At 52.4% G+C, this 19,983-nt stretch overlaps 1 protein-coding gene across 1 annotated transcript in view; it reads right to left on the bottom strand.

The window, feature by feature from the left end:
- Window positions 1-19,983, bottom strand: part of TIMP2 (TIMP metallopeptidase inhibitor 2) — a 268,799-nt gene that overhangs the window by 79,565 nt on the left and 169,251 nt on the right. Inside the window, exon 3 of the mRNA XM_086931076.1 lies at window positions 12,613-12,721. Coding sequence (XP_086787202.1) covers window positions 12,613-12,721 — 109 coding nt within the window. The remainder of the gene's footprint in view (window positions 1-12,612; window positions 12,722-19,983) is intronic.

Raw genomic sequence — 19,983 nt, 5'->3', positions numbered from 1 at the left:
TCTGCAGGAAGGGTTAGATGTGTGAACTGCCTGAGGGTCTGAGGTAATTTATGCATTTAAGACAGTCCAGCGGCTCTGGAAAATGGTCACAGTACGAAATATAGAATAGCCAATGAGATGTGCTACAGATATGAGGTCTTAGTGCTTCAGGGAAGATTTTACAGACATGGGATACCACTCTGCTACAGTAAGCAAGGTACAGATAGAAGATGCAGTACGATTTCAGGAGATGAAGCACAAGGCAGAAGGCAACATTTTAGAGACTAGAGATATCTAATGTTATCATGACTTGTGAATGTGAGATGTTTTCAGTGATTCAGAAGACCTGCTGTAAAGAGAAGACATCTCAGTGTTTCAGGAAGTTTGCTGCATCTTCAAGATGTCTTACCAGAAGAGATATCAAAGTTCCAGGAAATGTACAGCAGTAGTGAGATATATCAGGGCTTCATGGAAATCTATTTGGTAAATCTCATCGCCTAAGAGGATGTATAGTAGATGGGAGATTGGTCAGGCTTTTGGGAAATGTCCCAGACGTGTGGGATATCTCCAGAACATGGGAAGTGTGTTACAAATGTGAGGCAAAATAAGACCTTAGGGAAGATTTTACAGCTGTGACATTTCTTAGATGCTCGAGAATGTGTTATACATTTGAAATAGCTGCATGCTATTGACCACCACTGTTGCTTGTTATTACTCAGTGTATCCATTTTCTTTGTTACTTGCTAGAAAATAACCTCCCCACCCCAGCAGTGCTTAATTTGTAAAATATGAAGTCCAGGTGCTCAAATGTTTGTCAGAGGCCACACCTACTTTTTGCCTGCTCCACCCACTTCCTCCACTGGCTCCACCTACTTATTCCATTGGCTGCACCCAGATCCTCAACTGGCACTGCTAAAAGTCGGATATTATACCCAATCTGAGTTGCAGCAAGGGAGCCTTCCTCATAGTAAGGTTTTGATAGGAGGTCTCAAACTTACACATTTAAAAAAGAAACTTCAATTTAATGACTTTTGGGCGTAAGAAATGGAGGCCTAAAGTATTATAGAAAGGTTTTGTTGCAGGAGAAATATTTTTGCTCCAGAGCAAAATAGAGTAGGTTTTCAGCATGACCTCAAAGGTGTTGAACAATCATGGATGTATAATGCCCTGTTTGGGAGCATAATGTAGCGGGTACTTTAATAAAGGGTGTTGATTCAGCTCAAAACATATGATTCAGTCAATCTTGATGCACAAATGGGTGCAAGGCCTGATATTTATGTGTTTATCTCGTCTTCATTGCTTGATTTTTCTCGTAATGGAATGACACTCATAATTGCCCTGAATTGAATGAAATTATGAAAATGACACTCATAGGAATCTGAAACCTTGGCAGCTATGGAGCCGGTGTCAGTGTCACTGGGTGAAGGGTTCACTGCAATGAGAGCAGAAGCACTTCACTACGTGGCAAATGAAACTCTCCATTGTGAGCCCTGCAGCAAGAGAAGAGCACTTCCATCTAGGCCTGGCTGTTCCCTATTTACTCATACCCAACCTCTGCTGCGAGGTAACCAAGCTGCTTCCTGCTCCTTTCATTTGATCCCACGCTGGCCAGTAGTGTGTTGAAAAAGTGATGAATCCAAGAAGAAAAATGAAATCCATATTGTTTAATATACTTTTATTGGCTGAGGGGAGCAGCACTGTGTATGAACAATATGTGGAATATGAGATGTGTTTTTGAACAATATGTGGAATATGGGATGTGTTTTTGAACAATATGTGTAATATAAGATTTTTTTTCATCTCGAGTCACTTTTTATGCAGCATTAAATCACTGGGGTAGTTGGGTTGGAACTTGGAAGTCTGTTACAGACTCATGGCTGTGACCGACTTCATATAGTATCGGTCCATTCTCAAGCATTATTTTTCTGAAAGCATCCCTACATCACACTGGCGTGTGGCACGCAGTGTGATTCACTTCTGTGCTTTTCATGTCCTTTTAGAGATGTCTATCTGTGATTGTCCAAGTGAAGTTAAGTGGGCCAACGTTTAGCTTATGTGATTATTCAAAGCTTGTCCTCTGATTTAATTAAGCAAAAAATTTTGTTTTTATAGTTATGAATTTGTATTCACACAGACCCCGCTTGTTCCTTGAATCGGGAGTTGGAAGGGCCATTATTGTATATGGATTTTTTTATGTGACAGTGTTTTTGCATATTTTTATTTATGATTTTTGAATTTTGTTTTCTCTATCATAGAGATTGCTAGGTATTAAGGGATCAGATACACGTGACTCTTTCTAACTCCTGCCTGGCCTGGTTCGGTATGTGGATTTTTACTTCATAAAGAAGTAATGATAGAGACTGTTTAATTTCAGGTGGAATGTCTTTTCCTTAATTGCACATTCTACATTTATAGCAATTATTTAAATCATTAATATTCCCAGATAGAGACAAAGCCCTTCTATGAGAACAGAGGCTTAAACAAAATGCAAAATGCAGTTTGTTTTTCAAACAAAGACTAATTAATATGCTGAATATTTCAAATTTTGTTTTAGGATCAGGTTTTATCGGACTGATAAGATTTTCTGACCCTTGATTAGCGGTGGAAGGGTATGCAGAGCAGAGGATGACCGCACCGAGTGTGCTCCGAATCCAAACTAAAAATCTGAGCTCTGATTGACTGGTAAAATAGATGAAAATGCTGAACATCGACAACTATTGCGCGCCCCCAGGTCCCACAGCACTGTAGATTTAAAGTATCTGGTCACCACAGTACTGCCACACTCTGCCAAACTCTGCACAGAACAGGCCTCGTGCCATCCAGCAAATCAAACCCAGACCAAATGTGGCTGGCAGCGGGAAAACATCACTCAAGCTAAATGCACAATGAATGAAGTCAAAATAAACATCACCCTCAAACTAAGTGAGAGAGGCCATGCAGAACCAGATGGAATAGCCCGCCGCTCAACAGTGTTGTGTCCCCGAGGGTCCGCCCCCGAGGTCCGGAGGGACGGACAAGTTGGTCATGTGACCGCCCTATAATAAAAAGAGGTCGAGCACGTGAGAGGGCGTTCAGAGACGCGCGCCGACCGACCAAGCAACTTTATTCCCAGTGTCTGGCTGAGTTTATTCTAGGACCACGTGCTAGGCCTAGTCAGGGTTAGATGCCCCTTGATGAGCGGAGATCACCCGACACAACAATTGGCGACGAGGGTGGTGATCGATTCCCCGCTCGGGGTGCGTGTGTGTGTCCCCATTGGGGTGAGGCGGCTGCGGGCACTACCACGTGTCCGCGGTGCTCGTGCCTTGCTACCACACACCCCCCCCGCTCTGCCTGCCTGGAGGAAACACTCTGATCCCTGGCTCTCCTCAGGTGAGCGGCGCTGGCCTGCATCTCTCTGCGGCGCACAGAAGTCTGATTGGTCGCGCGAGGTGCGTCCGGCGCTCCGGCTGCCGCTGGATCACACCCCGGCTGCCCACGGACATCCTCCCGGCCGTCCAAAGCGATGGCCAACATTCCGCCCATTGAGCCGTTCGTGGTGGAAGGTGCACCGTCCACTCTCGCACCGAAGTGGAAAGAATGGGTGGACAGGCTACTCATATTCTTTGAGGCCACCAAGGTCCACAAGGAGCAGAAGCGTGCCATGATCCTCCATCTTGGTGGCAAGGACATTCATTCCATCGCCCGCACCCTCACGGAAGCAACTCCTAAAACCCACCACACGCTCATAAACGCGCTCAATGCGCATTTTGAACCCATGGCCAACCAAGACTATGAACGGTTCATCTTTAGGCAAGCGCGGCAACTGCCAGAAGAATCACTGGACGCCTATCACTCGAGGTTGAAGAAACTGGCACTAACGTGTGGGTTTCAGGATGTCACGGAGGAGATCAGAGGACAGATCATACAGGGCTGCGCTTCTGCCAAACTGCGCGAGAGAATTCTAGAAGAGTCCGGGAAACCCCTCCCAGACATTCTCACGCTGGGCCGCACGAAGGAGCTGTCCAAGGCCAGGGCAGCCCACATGGAAGCAGCTCTGCAGGCCAATATGAAAGTGGAACCGGTGAACAAACTGCAGGTCCGCCCACAGCCCAAATGGGTGAAGAGAACAACAACTCCGCAGGGCGGAGCCTCGGCGCAGTCATGTGGTTACTGTGGAGGCCCGAGACACCCGGCGCCAGAATGTCCAGCACGGGGCAAGATATGCTCCGGGTGCGGGAAAATGAACCATTTTGAAAAGGTGTGTCGGTCCAAAAAGTTCAGCAAGCCCCGCCAGACAGTACACGCGGTGGTGGAGCCTGAAGGCGCGGAAGGAGGGCCCAGCAACAGTGATATGGACGACGACGAGGAGGAAAGGTCCCCACACAAGGTGCACATGATCGGCACAGCCACCCGACGCACAATGACACTACCACAATGCGCAATACAAGTGGCTGATCAGGACATCATGGCGACGGTGGACACGGGCGCATCAATAAACCTGATGAGTGCGTCCCTCTATGGAGACATGGCTACTCCACCCAGCCTCCGCCCCACTCCGATCACCGTTTTTGCCTATGGCCAGGATGTGCCCCTCCGTATTCGAGGAAAGTTCAAAGCAGCAGTCCGGCACGGAGATAAGATCACGCGTGCCAACATCTTTGTGTCGGAGGAAGGCCAAGGCATGCTCCTGAGTTGCCGGACGGCAGAAGACCTGGGAGTGGTCTCTTTTGCATTTGGGGTGCACGAGGAGTCAGTGCAGCAACTGATCGTAGACTTTTCGGACCTGTTTGAAGGGATTGGCCGATTCAAGGGTCGGGAAATACACCTGCATGTGGACCCCACTGTCCAACCGGTGGCCCTGCGACACCGGCGGGTCGCGTTTCATCTGAGGCCCCTGGTTGAAGAAGAGCTACAGAAGTTGGAAGCAGCGGGCATCATTGAGAAAGTGTCCGGACCCACCCCCTGGGTATCGCCCATCGTGGTCACTCGGAAACCCAAGCAGCCGGGAGCGGTCCGGATATGCGTGGACATGCGCCTCCCCAATGCGGCCATCAAAAGGGAAAGACACATCACCCCCACGATCGATGACCTGATCGGAGAGATGGCTGGGGCCCGGTGGTTTTCCAAGTTGGACCTCAGAGCGGGGTACCATCAGCTCGTGCTGGATAGAGAGTCTCGGAATATCACGACGTTCTCCACTCACGTCGGACTGCGCAGGTACACCAGACTGAGTTTCGGGATCTCCAGTGCTGCCGAGGTATTCCAGAATGTCATCCAAGAGCTCATTGCTGGCATACCGGGGGTGATCAATGTGAGTGACGATATCATGGTGCACGCAAGGACAATTCCTGAGCACAACCAACGCTTGGCACAGGTGTTCCGCAGGCTCCGCAGTGCTGGACTTACTCTGCACCGAGACAAATGCGAGTTCCTTCAGACCAAGCTGGGGTTCTTCGGCTATGTATTCTCGGCCGATGGCGTTACTCCTGATCCGGACAAGGTCAAAGACGTCAAAGATGCACCTCCGCCCACGACTGTCACGGAAGTCCGAAGCTTCCTCGGAATGGTGAACTACTGTGGTCGCTTCATAAGAGACCTAGCTAACCTGACCCTCCCTCTGCGTGAGTTAACCAAAGACTCCACACCATGGAACTGGGGACCGGAGCAGGAAAGAGCATTCCAAGCCATCAAGAGTGCGCTGTCCAGCGACACCACGCTGGCGTTTTTTGACCCCAGACGTTTCACCCTTATTGCAGTAGATGCTGGACCGGCGGGATTGGGGGCCGTCCTGATGCAGAGAGCCCGGGACGAGATAGACTGGGCCCCCGTCGCTTTTGCCAGCCGGTCCCTCACGGACACTGAACAAAGGTACTCCCAAATTGAAAAGGAAGCCATCGCGATTCATTGGGGATGCCGGCACTTCCATCTGTATGTATATGGCAAACCCTTCACAGTAGTAACAGACCACAAGCCACTGCTGTCGCTGTTCTCAGGTACATCATCCAAACCACCCCCCAGAATTGAGAAGTGGATTCTGCAATTACAGGAGTACAACTGTACCATTGAGTACCAGCCAGGGGCAAAGAATCCGGCGGACTATCTGTCACGACACCCCCGGGCGGCCACCCCAGGGGAGATGGAGGAAGCTGAAGAGACGGAGGCCTATGTGCGATGGGTCGTGGCCAGATCATGCCCGCGCCCCATATCCCTGGAAGAGGTGGTGAGCGCCACGGCTCAGGACGCCTGCATACAGCGGGCCAAAGATCTGCTCCGGACAGCCAACTGGCAGAAAGCTAGGGAGAGCTGGAAGGTGCTCACCCCCGAGGCCCAGAAAATCATGGACGGTCTGTACCACGTGAGGGCTGAACTGAACGAAGACGAGGCAGGGTGCCTCCTGCGAGGGCATCGTCTGGTGATCCCGACGGCCTTGACGAGCCGAGTAGTTCAGCTGGCGCATGTAGGACACCAGGGAATGGTTAAAACAAAGGCCCGGCTGCGGACAAAGGTGTGGTTCCCGCTAATGGACGACATGGTGGAAACTGCGGTGCGCACATGCACGGCCTGCCAGACCACAGGGGACAGCCCCCGCGAAGCACCCATAATCGTGGAACCCAGGCCCGAGGTCCTTGGGAAAGGGTCAGCATGGACTTTGGCAGCCTTCCGGATGGACGGCACACGCTAGTGATGATCGATGATCACTCCAAGTACCCGGAAGTCGAAATTATCACCAGTGCCGACTGTGTGATTCCCAAGATGGAGAAAATCATTGCCACGCACGGAGCCATGAAAGAACTCAGAACGGACAATGGCCCGCCATTTCAGGGCCAAGACTTTGCAGACTATCTCTTATCCCAAGGAATTCGCCACAGGCGCATCACCCCAAGATGGCCTCAGGCCAATGGAGAGGCCGAACGATTCATGAGAACATTAAACAAAGTAATCCGCATTGCACATGATAAAGGACAGTCTGTGGAGATGGCCATCTTCACCTTTCTCCGTAGCTACCGCCAGACCCCTCACTCTACAACGGGGGTAGCTCCTGCACACCTTCTCCTAGGACGAGTAATAACGGACTCCATTCCTCATCATCCCCAGTGGGCCCCTGAACTGATAAAGGAACAGACTGTAGAAATGAAGAGGCGGGCCGCCTATGATCAGATCAGCAAGAAACGGAGGGCGGTGGCCCCCCACATCAAAAGAGGTGACCTAGTGCTCATAAAAAATCGGGCCACTGGGGGAAAATTCAAACTCAGTTATGAAAGACGACCATGGCGAGTCAGTGGTGTGAAGGGCACCCGTATCACAGTTACTCGAGGACGAGACAAGGTGACTCGCAACGTATCCCATTTCAAACTCTACCACCCGGCGAGTAGCGAGCCAAGGCGCCAGCAAGGCGACAGAGAAACCGAAACTGCAACTATGATGCCGCCTGGTGAATCAACATCTCAGCACGAGGTCCGGCCACGTGCTGAGCAGCCGATCCCTGGTGAGGATGTGGGCGGAGACCTGGAGGCCCTGGATGAGGCCCCAGATCCGGAGGGGGCCGACAACGAGGCGCCAAGCCAAGAGGTGGAGACTGGAACCGAGCCGATGACGCAGCGAGGGTCCCAGCGCCAGCTACGTGCTAACCCCACCCCCTCCAGCTGGCTGAGAGACTACTTTACGTAAGACTGTTCTAATTTATATGTGCGCCTGCCATGTTTTGAACTGAATGCGCTAGCATTTGTGAAAGACGCTGAAGGTACCAGTCCCGATGCTAATGAGACAGTGGGCTCGATCAGATTATATTTGCAATGTTACAGTGTGTTGTTGGTTTTGTTGTTTTTCGTGTTTTAGGAGGAATGTTGTGTCCCCGAGGGTCCGCCCCCGAGGTCCGGAGGGACGGACAAGTTGGTCATGTGACCGCCCTATAATAAAAAGAGGTCGAGCACGTGAGAGGGCGTTCAGAGACGCGCGCCGACCGACCAAGCAACTTTATTCCCAGTGTCTGGCTGAGTTTATTCTAGGACCACGTGCTAGGCCTAGTCAGGGTTAGATGCCCCTTGATGAGCGGAGATCACCCGACACAACAAACAGGTCCGTACCCCATGTGACATCAGGAGCCAGTGCCCATCACTGCACCGCTGCATGCACAAACAACCACGAGGCTTGATGACGCCGGTAGGATAGAAATAAATATTCAACTGGCGCCTGCTGCCATATTGCAGTGCACACTGGGGAGAGATGAAACACAACGAAAAACAGTACATTTTTATGAATAAACATTAGAGGTAGGTTAAAGGCCCTGTTCTTCCAGCCTCCTCCTAGCTAGGGGCATTGTAATTGCACACAGTGCCCGGCGGCGGAGATATGATTCCTCAGGGCAGGCCTCGGACTCGGTACACTTCACTTCATACCAAGTAAGTCTGTTTATTAGCAAGCAGCATTGGTTTCTATACTTACGGTTACTGGTGCTGCCTTCCTTAATATGTCTGCTGCTGCCTTTCCTGGACGTCGGACTGGAATTCTGCTGATACGTGGGGTGCGTGTGTGCCGGGGCGTGGTGTTTTCAAAAAGATCTCGCACGCTGCCGCACAACCTCTACACCAGGCAGAACCAAGTATTCCCGCCCACCGTCAACACTGAACTAAGGGCGTTAGGCAAATTTGCATTTGGATATGGTTGGAATCATTTTATTATTGACTCTCACTGGCGCAACAGGCTTCACCGGGGACTCAGGAGACAACACCACTGTTTACATTGAGTCAGTGAGGTAATTATATTTACTTAGGCACAATACAATTTGGAGTGCAGAGGCGAGGTATAGACCCGGCCCTGATAAATAAGTGCTGGTGCTAAGCACCGAAAGCACCAGCACAAACTAAGCACTGCCCCCAGTTTCTAGGGTCACTCCACATACTGTTGATAGTGGCAAAATAGAGTTTTAGATAGAGTTCTTCAGGCGTATGATAACGTTTTTTGAAAATGTGTGAGTGGTATGACGTATATCTGGGACATGGGAAATAAGTTATTAGTGTGAGACCTAGCCTGACCTCGTCAGTGCCGGTCGCTCCACCCGCCGCGTGGCCCCTCCAGGAAGTCACCGGTTCCCTGCTGCCGTCGCCGCTCGCATCGCTGCCCTGATTGTGCCCCCACTGTGGTTTGTAGTATCGCCGTAGATTGCACTGCTCTGTTCTGTTCCTGTTGCCCTTGTGCTCTGCCCCCTCTGCCCTAGCGCTTCTGTCCCCGCTAGTCCATCCCGCTCCCTGCCGTTGCTCCCCCGCGGCCCCGCCCCCACTCCTGCTGGTTTCCCTCGACCCTCTCCCATTCGCCACCCCGCTCCCACCTCCCAGCTGCTCCTCCCTCGCTCCGCCCCCCCCACTCTCCATTAATGGCAGAGTCCGCGCGTACGCGCAGCGTTCACACGCAGCAGGCGTGCCGATTGTGCGCCGAAGGCGCGCCAAAGACAAGCCCGTCTGCGCCCGTCCGCGCCTGGACCGCACCCAGCGCCAGACGCCCGCAGATGCCATCCCACCCGCCGGCCGTACGACGCCGCCTCCCTCAGCGCACTCAACACCGGCCGGATCCCCGGCTGCCACCGAGCCACCCCAGGACACAACCACGGACCCTTCACCTGCCACTCCTGCAAGTTCTCCTGCATCCGGACCTGCACAGCACCCGCACCCACCAAGCCTAGCACCAACAGCAACCACCTGAAGTGCATCCTGCCCAACACCCGCTCCATCCACAGACACACCGTGGAACTATGGAACCTGCTCGACACCACATCTCCAGACGTCGCCTTCCTCACGGAAACCTGGATGAACGCCTCCTCAGCGCCCGACATCGCCATAGCCATCCCAGAAGGCTACAAGATCACCCGGAGGGACAGCGCCAACCAGACAGGAGGAGGCATCGCCATCGTCTACAAGAACACCATCCGCATCACGACCACCTCCGACGACACCCTCACAGCCGCCGAACATCTTCACTTCCAGATACACACCGACCCCAAGACCACACTCAGAGGCACCCTCATCTACAGACCCCCAGGACCCCGCACACAATTCAGCGAAGACATCTCAGACTTCATCAGCCCACACGCCCTCCCCTCCGCTGACTACATCCTCCTAGGGGACCGCAACTTCCACCTGGAGAATAACAACGACAACAACACCACCACCCTGCTGGACAACCTCGCCAACCTCGGACTCAAGCAACTGGTGAACACCCCCACCCACTACGCCGGGCATACGCTGGATCCAATCTTCTCCTCCAGCAAGTATATCTCCTTCAGCCACTCCACCGGACTCCACTGGACAGACCACAGCTGCGTCCACTTCAGCTTCAGAAAGACCACGACTCACCACCTCCCGCAACAGGTTCCCCGCAGGAGCTGGAACAAGATCACCACCGACCAGCTCACCACATCACTGAACCAGAACCTTCCTACCAGATCAACGGACCCCAACCAAGAAGCCAACAACCTCACACAGTGGATCACCAACTGCGCTGACGACCTCGCACCCCTGAAAAACCATCCCAACAGACCCGGAAGCAAGAATGCCTCCTGGTTCAATGACGACCTCAAGAACTCCAAGAAGAACTGCCGCTCCCTCGAGAAAGCCTGGCGAAAAAACCCGACTACAGACAACATGACCACCCTCAAGCACGCCACCCGCAAACACCACCAGCTGATCCACACCACCAAGAAGTCAGCATTCAAGGATCGACTAGACAACAACGCACACAACAGCAAGGAACTCTTCAGCATCGTCAACGAGCTCTCCAACCCCAGCGCCGGAAACAACAACATCACTCCCTCACAAGCCCTCTGCGACGCGCTCGCCTCGTTCTTCCACAGCAAGATCGCAGACATACACAACAGCTTCGGCGAACAGACCACGCACCCAACCACAGAACTAACGCCCCCCACCACCATCCTCCGCGCCTGGACCCCAGTCAGCACCGAAGACACCATCCACACAATGAACACCATCCACTCCGGATCGTCAACCGACCCATGCCCCCACAACGTCTTCAACAAGGCCGACTCCGTCATCGCACCCCAACTCCGGGACATCATCAACTGCTCCCTCAACACCGCCACCTTCCCAGAGAGCTGGAAGCATGCCGAACTCAGCGCCCTCCTGAAGAAACCATCAGCAGACCCACCGGCCCCAAGAACTACCGCCCCATCTCGCTCCTCCCGTTTCCTGCCAAAGTCATCGAGAAGACCGTCAACAGACAGCTTGCTGCCTTCCTCGAGACGAACGGATCCCTCGACCACTCACAGTCCGGCTTCCGGGCCAACCACAGCACCGAGACCGCCCTCATCGCAGCCACTAACGACATCCGTACCCTGCTCGACAACGGGGAAACAGCGGCCCTCATCCTCCTGGACCTCTCTGCAGCGTTCGATACTGTCTGCCACCGAACCCTAGTACAACGCCTCAGCAACGTCGGAATCCAAGAGAAAGCACTGGAGTGGATCATCTCGTTCCTCGCCGGAAGAACCCAGAGAGTCCGCCTCTCCCCGTTCAGATCCGAGGCCACCCAAGTCATCTGCGGCGTACCACAAGGATCATCACTCAGCCCCACCCTCTTCAACGTCTACATGAGCCCCCTCGCAGCCATCGCACGCCAACACAGCTTCAACATCATCTCCTACGCCGACACCCAGCTGATCCTCTCCCTCACCAACGACCCCGCCACCGCCAGAACCAACCTACACGAAGGGATGAAAGAAGTAGCCGAGTGGATGAAAAACAGCCGCCTGAAACTGAACTCGGACAAGATTGAAGTCCTCATCCTTGGACCATCACCCTCTGCCTGGGATGACTTCTGGTGGCCCCCGGCCCTAGGCAGCGCACCCAACCAACGGACCACGCACGCAACCTGGGCTTCATCCTGGACTCCTCCCTCTCGATGACCAGACAAGTCAACGCCGTGTCATCATCGTGTTTCAACATCCTACGCATGCTCCGAAAGATCTTCCGATGGATCCCCACCGAAACCAGGAAGACGGTCACCCAGGCAGTAGTCACCAGCCGACTGGACTCCGGAAACACCCTCTACACCGGAACCACAGCCAAACTACAGAATAGACTCCAATGCATCCAGAACGCCTTCGCACGACTCATCCTGGACATCCTCCGACACAGCCACATCTCCGGACACCTGAGAGACCTGCACTGGCTCCCCGTCAGCAAGAGAATCACGTTCCGTGTCCTCACCCACGCACACAAGGCCCTCCACGACCTGGGCCCCAGGTACCTCAACAACCGCCTGACCTTCTACACTCCCACCCGCCAACTACGATCAACCAGCCACACCCTCGCCGCCGTTCCACGCATTCGAAGAGCCACCATGGGAGGAAGATCCTTCTCCTACCTGGCAGCCAAGACGTGGAACTCCCTCCCCATCCACATCCGTCTGACCCAAGACCATCTCTCCTTCAGGAAGCAACTAAAGACCTGGCTGTTCGAGCAGTAGCGGACCCCCTCCCCCAAGCGCCTTGAGACCCTCCGGGTGAGTAGCGCGCTATACAAATTTCTTGATTGATTGATTGATTGAGACTGCATGACATAGGGCAGATGTTACAGCTTTGTTTTGTTGTCTACAATCGACACATTGGACGTTATTACTTACAGTAATCAGTTTCTACTTTACCTGCTATAAGATACTCCTTCTTCCCCCCAGTTTCCAGGATTATCCCACACATTGCTGAGGTGGTGGCAGTATAAATGAACTCGATATCCTTGTCTGGCCCTTTAAACATCTAGAATATAAAATGCAAACATGAAATCCATTGTTTGAATAGTTAACACCTCAGAGCACTGACAAGTCACATTGCGGGCACTTCAGGAAGACCACTCAGTTGGAGTTTATAGCACTGATTGGACATTGCTGTTGGATGATCACACTCATGATGTTTTACATACATTACTAAAGACATTTCATACTCACAAGCCACTGGTGAAGGAAGCCGAAACAGATGGGTGGGGTGTACACTGCTAGTCATATTGCTCTGACAGATCACTTCTGGTTGGGAGGTGCACACTGCTAGGATCCTATAACACTGCTGAAAAGAAGAGCATAACCCGGGCCTCTCTGACAGGGAACCCTGCACTGCTTTGTGGAACCTCACGCTGCTGGCACTAGCACAAAGCTGCACTGTTTTTATGCTCATGTGCCAGCCTTCATGTGATGTGCATGATTAATGGCCAGAGGAGAGGACTACCCCCCCGCCCCCATACCCTCCATCAAAACTACAAGAGAAACAAGCATATGCAATGCCATAGGTCTAGCATTTGCAAGAGTTTAAGCTATTTACATTGTAAATGACAATGCCTTTTATTTTTCTGTTTTGATAATTAACACATAAATAAAAGGCATCGTCGTTTACAACACCAATAGCCGAAACTCTCGTAAATGGGAGACCAATTTCCTTGTAAATAAGCGTTGCCATTGTCCCGGGCGGCTGGGAAAGTGAAAACGTGCATGGTACGCTGAATGTTGCAGGAAAGTATGTCGTGCCTGCAGTAGGAGGAACTCATTAAAGAAAATAGTGCTTAAAAGACTAAATAAAACATATCATTTAACAACAGAAGTAAAAGGGCCAGTCCTCATGGGAGGTTACAAATGAAGGCAAGGCGGTACTGAGGAGGGGCTAACAAGCATATTAACAAATCAGAAGCCAGCATTTAGAAAGGAAAATGACCCAAGCCAATGAAAAATATGGGCGGAGAGTGTGCTGAGCTTCAAGCGCATGCTCAAAGACAGCATGCCTCGTAGAGCAGGGCATGCGCTGCTTGGCTCGACCTAAAAATGGTACCTCACTTGTGCGGGTAGGCCTAGTGCCAGTAACAGGAAACTGCCAAAAAAACAACATGGATATAGCAAATTTTTCAACTCAAAACGTTCTAGTTTTTTTGCAAAATTGGATTTTGGGCCCTCATTCAGCCAGCACCTAAGCAAACCTAGCAAACCTGTAATTTTTTTTAAACTAGAAACCTGGGGAAATCCAGGAAGGGATGACTTGTGTGGCTCTCACCGGGTTGTTTTAACTAGAATCCCTCAATATTTGACTAAAATAACATACATTTTCCTCACATTTTTGTGATGTAACATTCTGGATTCTGCAGGGAGCCACAAACTTCCTTCCACCCAGCATTCCCCTAAGTCTTCTAATAAAAATGGTTCCTCCCTAGTGTGGGTAGGCTTAGTGCCAACCGCGACAGGAAACGGCCCAAAACATAACATGGATACATCACATTTTTCCACTCAAAACTGACCCGTTTTTTGCAAAGTGGGTAGCTGTAGATTTTGGCCCTTCACTCAGGCGGCACCTAGGGAAACATAACAAACTTGGGAATTTGTGAAAACTAGACACCTAGGGAAATCAAGAGTGCGATGGCTTGTGTGGCTCTCACAGGTTGTTTCACCCAGGTTCCCTTGCAAAAGCGTTTTAATGCCTCGTTAGGGGTCCTAAGCGCCATATAAATGCATTTTAAATCACAGTTACATTTTATCTTTCATAAATATGTATCACCCATAAATAAAAGAACATCATATTTTGAATACACCCTTTTACTTAACATTCAAATTGTGCCTAGTTTTATTATAATATTACATTTTTAATGTTCATTGTGTCGTTTTTTTCGAATACCCATGGGTAGGCCTAGGTTTTTCTATATTCACACGATGTTTAAGACCATACTATACTGGTTTCTCATCTTTACTGTAAAACATGCTGAACGGAAGTACTCATTCAGTCTACATCTGGATGTTGAATGCCATCCATAGGAGGCTGCCCATGGACAAGCCCACAATCAATGGCCCCTGAAGCACTGCAAAGACAAGGGGCCAAAAGTGTCATTTATAAGAAAAAAGTGCAACATAACAGTACAACCTGATATTCAAAATCCAAAAACATTATTCATGCATCTTCCCCACAAGAGATGACACCTCACCACAAATGAAAATGAAAAAAACGCACAAGATGAGGACTGTCGGAAAGATGCTGCAAGATGAGCTTGTTGAGAAGGAAAGAGTGGTAAAGTGTGCCAAAAGCTGCTAAAAGATAAAAAAAGGACGAGATGTGCATATTTTTTTAAAATTAAAACATTTTCTATTTTATTTTTTGTTATAATGCTTTTGCTAATAGATGAATAACATCCTGCGAGAATCCTGACGATGGTCCACAAGAGTGGCAGAAAGTCTGAAAGCTACTAAATTCAAACCTGCAATGTAACATAGGCCCAGAGCAGGATTTTCAATTGGACCTTGTAGGCCTGTGACCAGGAACATTACACCTATGAAGAAAGTTGCTTTCGACTTGCAACTTAATCTAACAGAAAATATCTGATTATCTGCAATAATATTTGTCTTATAGCCTTACTTACCTCTGTCACAAATGTGCTGCTTTGTGTTTTTTTTTTTAACTTTCCCAATGAGCGCAGTGCTGGGAACCGCAGAAGCGCTACTGGCAACAACGAAGGTGAGAAGTTAATAACACGATTGACTGCAGAATGTGCCTCCAGTGTTTAGTGATATTTGTAGTGTCGCACTAGGTGGGCGCGACCACTATGGCCCACACGTAGTATGACCGTGATTTCATGTGTTACCCCCAAGGCGCAGGTTCAATGGTTTAGCCCGACGTAGTTACGGAGGGCACGTTCAAAAGCAAATAAAGGGCCCAGGACCCTGGGCGTGGCAGGCATTGTACTGACCACCAAAGTACACACGTGTGGTCTCCTTTTGTGTCTGCCTGTAGGCCCAATCACAACACGACATTGGCGACGAGGTGGTCTTGCCACCCCACCGCGTGCCGCGCTCTGCCCCTCTGCACCGGCCGAGCCTGCCTCTGTGGCCCCTGCAGTGTGCCCCGCTCTGCGAGCTCGGTACGGCCCTCCGGCGAAGCACTCCCGGCCACCCTGCACCCAGCTCCCTGCCTCGTCAAGCGGAGGCCCAGCCGCGCCGATCCGGCACCCTCCCGCCCAGCCTCGCCGCTGTATCCAGCCTTCAAGCGGGTGAAGCCGCAGTCACAATACCTGCCAGCGAGCGGCCCCGCCGCCTGCACCCAGCGGAGTCGGCCTCGCGGCCTCAGGTGCGTGCCCTCCGCCTCTGTGCCCCAGCCGTGCTCCGGCACACGCCTGCTTCCGGCCCCGACGCCGCGCCAGCCCGCCTAGCCTGCCGCGCACCTCCCGCGCAGTCCCTCACGCATCCCGCGTGCACCGCTGTGGCCCCCTGCTTTCTCCCTGCTGTTTCACACGCATCTCGCGTGCAACGCTGCCGAGCCTCTCCACTGCCACCTGAAATCGCCTGAAGGCGCCCCCAGCGTGCTCCTGGACTCCTGGCCCTCTAGTGACAGGGCACCTCTTGGCTGTCGAGCCCCCACCTTCTCCAATGGCCATGGCCGCCGTGCTGCCACTTGAGCCCTTCACAGTCACAGGCACGCCTCCTTCCCAAGCTGCCCGGTGGAAGAAATGGGTGGAACGCCTGGAAAACTACTTTGTGGCGGCGGACATCGCAGTTGAGCGGTGGCGAGCGATGCTTTTGCACCTGGGAGGGGAAGCTATACACGACATCTCGAAGGACGTGGTAGAAGGAGGCCCGCCCCGGAACTACACCACGCTGCGCGACGCCATAACAAAATACTTTGAACCATTCGCCAGTGCGGATTACGAAAGGTTCCTACTCCGCCAAGCCCGCCAGCTCCCAGAAGAGTCAGTGGATGTATTCTATGCGAGGCTTAAGAAGCTAGCCAGCACATGTACCCTCCCGGACGCTGATGACGAGATTCGCGCCCAATTCATACAGGGCTGTGCATCCTCAAAACTGCGCGAGAGAGTCCTAGAGACAGACAACATGCCCATGTGCGACATCCTGGCGTTAGGGCGATCTAAGGAGCTATCGAAATCCAGAGCTGCGCATATGGAGCCGAAGCCCACTGTCGCAGTCAGAGTTGAACCAGTGTGCCATCAAAACTAGTACCACCGACACGCGCACGAAACCACCCCGACGAGGACGGCCAGGCCCAGCTCATTCCCCCCACGACCGCGCCTGCCTATGGTGCGGAGGAGTAACACCCCACAACGGAGCATGCCCTGCACAAGGAAAGATCTGCAGCGCCTGTGGAAAGTCCAACCATTTCACGAGCGTATGCCTATCAACACAGAGGAAAAAGCCCAATGGTCCGCCCCGAAGAGTGAGACAGATAGAGCCACTGCCTAACGCCGCCACCAACAGCGACATGGACGATGACGATGCGGACGCAGAATCCGTCCACGTGGTACGAATGCTCAACACCTTAGCCGCTACACTATCCGCAGAGCCGATGTGCACAGTAAACGTGCAAGATCAAGCTGTAGCAGCCCTAATTGACACTGGAGCAACAATCAACCTTATGGCAGCCAGCGTATACCGGACTTTAGACACTCCACCAGTGCTCCATCCCACGAGAGTACAGGTGTACGCCTATGGCACCAGTCGACCCCTACGCCTGTGCGGAGTCTTCCGGACAGCAGTATCACATGACTCCCATCAACTACACACCAAAATCTACGTGTCACAAGAGGGATCCGGGTTTCTGCTCGGCTGCAGAACCGCCCAAGATCTAGGGCTGATCCACTTCGCCCTTACAGTCCAAGCCCACAGCCTCGACCATCTTGTGCTGCAACACACTTCACTGTTTGAGGGGATTGGCTGTTTTAGAAGACCCGCCGTTCGCCTTCACATAGATCACTCAGTTGCTCCAGTAGCCCTCAGACACCGACGCATAGCGTTCCACCTGCGACCCAAAGTAGAAGCTGAACTGCGAGTGCTTGAGAGGGCCGGAATCATAGAAAGGGTCAGCGGACCCACTCCATGGGTGTCACCCATTGTGGTAGTCAAGAAACAGAAGCAACCGGATGCCGTGCGGATCTGCGTGGACATGCGCATCCCCAACCTCGCGATCAAGAGAGAACGCCACCTGACGCCGACCATAGACGACATCATTGGCGAGCTGTCAGGGTCAAAGTGGTTTTCGAAGATGGACCTGAGGTCAGGCTACCACCAAATCCCTCTGCACCCGGACTCCCGCCCGATAACGACTTTCTCCACCCACGCAGGCCTGTGGAGATATACCAGACTCAATTTTGGGATCTCAAGCGCAGCAGAAGTATTTCAGAACATTATTCAGAACGTCCTGCAAGGACTGGACGGCGTGCTAAACGTGAGTGACGATATCTTGGTCCACGCAGCGACGCTGGACGAACACATTCAGCGCCTCCAAGCTGTTTTCGCCAGGCTACAGGAACGGGGTCTGACCCTTCACAGGGAGAAGTGAGAATTCCTACGAAAAGACATCAGCTTTTTCGGCTACAAATTCTCTGACCAGGGCGTAGGACCTGACCCCGACAAAGTCAAAGACATCCATGAAGCTCCCGCCCGACGTCAGTGACTGCCGTCCGCAGTTTTCTTGGGATGGTTACCTACTGCGGGCGCTTCATTAAAGACCTATCAGACCTCACCGGCCCTCTCCGTGACCTCACGAAATCCACAGCCACCTGGGAGTGGGGGCCGGAACAGCAGAGAGCCTTCCAGAAAACCAAGGCGGCACTCTCGGCCGACACGACTCTGGCCTACTTTAACCCGCGCCACGAATCACAGCTCGTGGTGGATGCCAGCCCGACCGGCCTAGGCGCCGTCCTGACCCAACAACAACCGTGCAGGAATGGGCCCCCGTCGCGTATGCAAGTAAGACCCTCACTGCGACGGAACAGCGATATTCGCAGATTGAAAGAGAGGCCATCGCCATCCTATGGGGGTGCCGACACTTCCATATCTACAAACCACTTCTCCCACTCTTCCAGGGATCATCTTCGCGACCCCCCCCTCGCATAGAGAAGTGGGTGCTCCAGCTCCAGGAATACCAGTTCACGGTGGAGTATCGGCCAGGCTCCAGGAACCCCACCGACTATCTATCGAGGCATGCTCGCCAGGTCACTGAGGCCGAAGCCGCAGAAGCAGACGCTACAGAAGAATATGTGAGAATGATTGTGGAGCGTTCGAGACCCCTGCCAATCTCCCTAGGAGATGTGACGCAAGCCACCAAGGACGACGACTGCATACAGATCGCCATGCAAGCTATCCAGTCAGGGAACTGGAAACCACTCCAGAGCCCAGCATCATTCCGTACCCTAGAGGTCCAGGCGACACTAAGAGCACTCTACCAAGTCCGAAGCGAGTTGTCCATCTCACCGGAAGGATGTCTCCTGAGAGGTCCTCGCCTGGTACTGCCTGACAGTCTCACACAGCAAGCGGTCCTTTTAGCCCATGGCGCGCACCAGGGCATTGTGAAATCAAAGAATCGCATCCGGAACAAGCTCTGGTTCCCAGGGCTCGACAAGAAAGTCGAGGAGGTCATCCAACGATGTCCTGTGTGCCTAGCGACCAGCCTGCCCAACCCCCCAGCGCCTGTAATCACAGAGGAAGGACCGTCAGCCCCATGGGTGCGGGCCAGCACAGACTTTGGTAGCCTTCCCAGCGGAAAGTACATGTTTGTGGTGGTCGACAATTTCTCAAGATACCCCGAAATTGAGATCCTACCCTCCACTGCAGCCTCTGAAGTGATCCCCAAGCTAGAAAAAATCATCGCAACCCACGGCCTAATGGATGAGCTACGCACCGACAATGGGCCCCCCTTCAACGGCTGTGAACTAGCCGAGTACCTGCAATCACACTGCATCAAGCACCAGAAGATAACCCCAAGATGGCCTCAAGCCAATGGAGAAGTTGAGAGACTGATGAGAACTCTTAATAAGAGAATCCAGATCGCAATGACAGATGGCCAAAACCTGGAACTAGCCCTCTTCCAATTTTTAAGGGAATACCGGATGACACCCCACTGCACCACAGGGATTCCTCCAAGCCGCCTGTGTTTCAATAGGGCAGTTGTAGACACTCTCCCCCACCATCCCATGTGGGCATCAGCTCCGACTCCCAGCAACCGGTCCATGGAACAGCGAACAAAATCCAACAGAGAAGCAGCGCGAA

This window comes from Lissotriton vulgaris, chromosome 7 (assembly GCF_964263255.1).
Source record: "Lissotriton vulgaris chromosome 7, aLisVul1.2, whole genome shotgun sequence".
In the NCBI taxonomy this organism is placed as follows: domain Eukaryota; kingdom Metazoa; phylum Chordata; class Amphibia; order Caudata; family Salamandridae; genus Lissotriton; species Lissotriton vulgaris.
The sequence above is the reverse complement of the archived record's forward strand: the minus strand, read 5'-3'. Positions and strand labels throughout refer to the sequence as shown.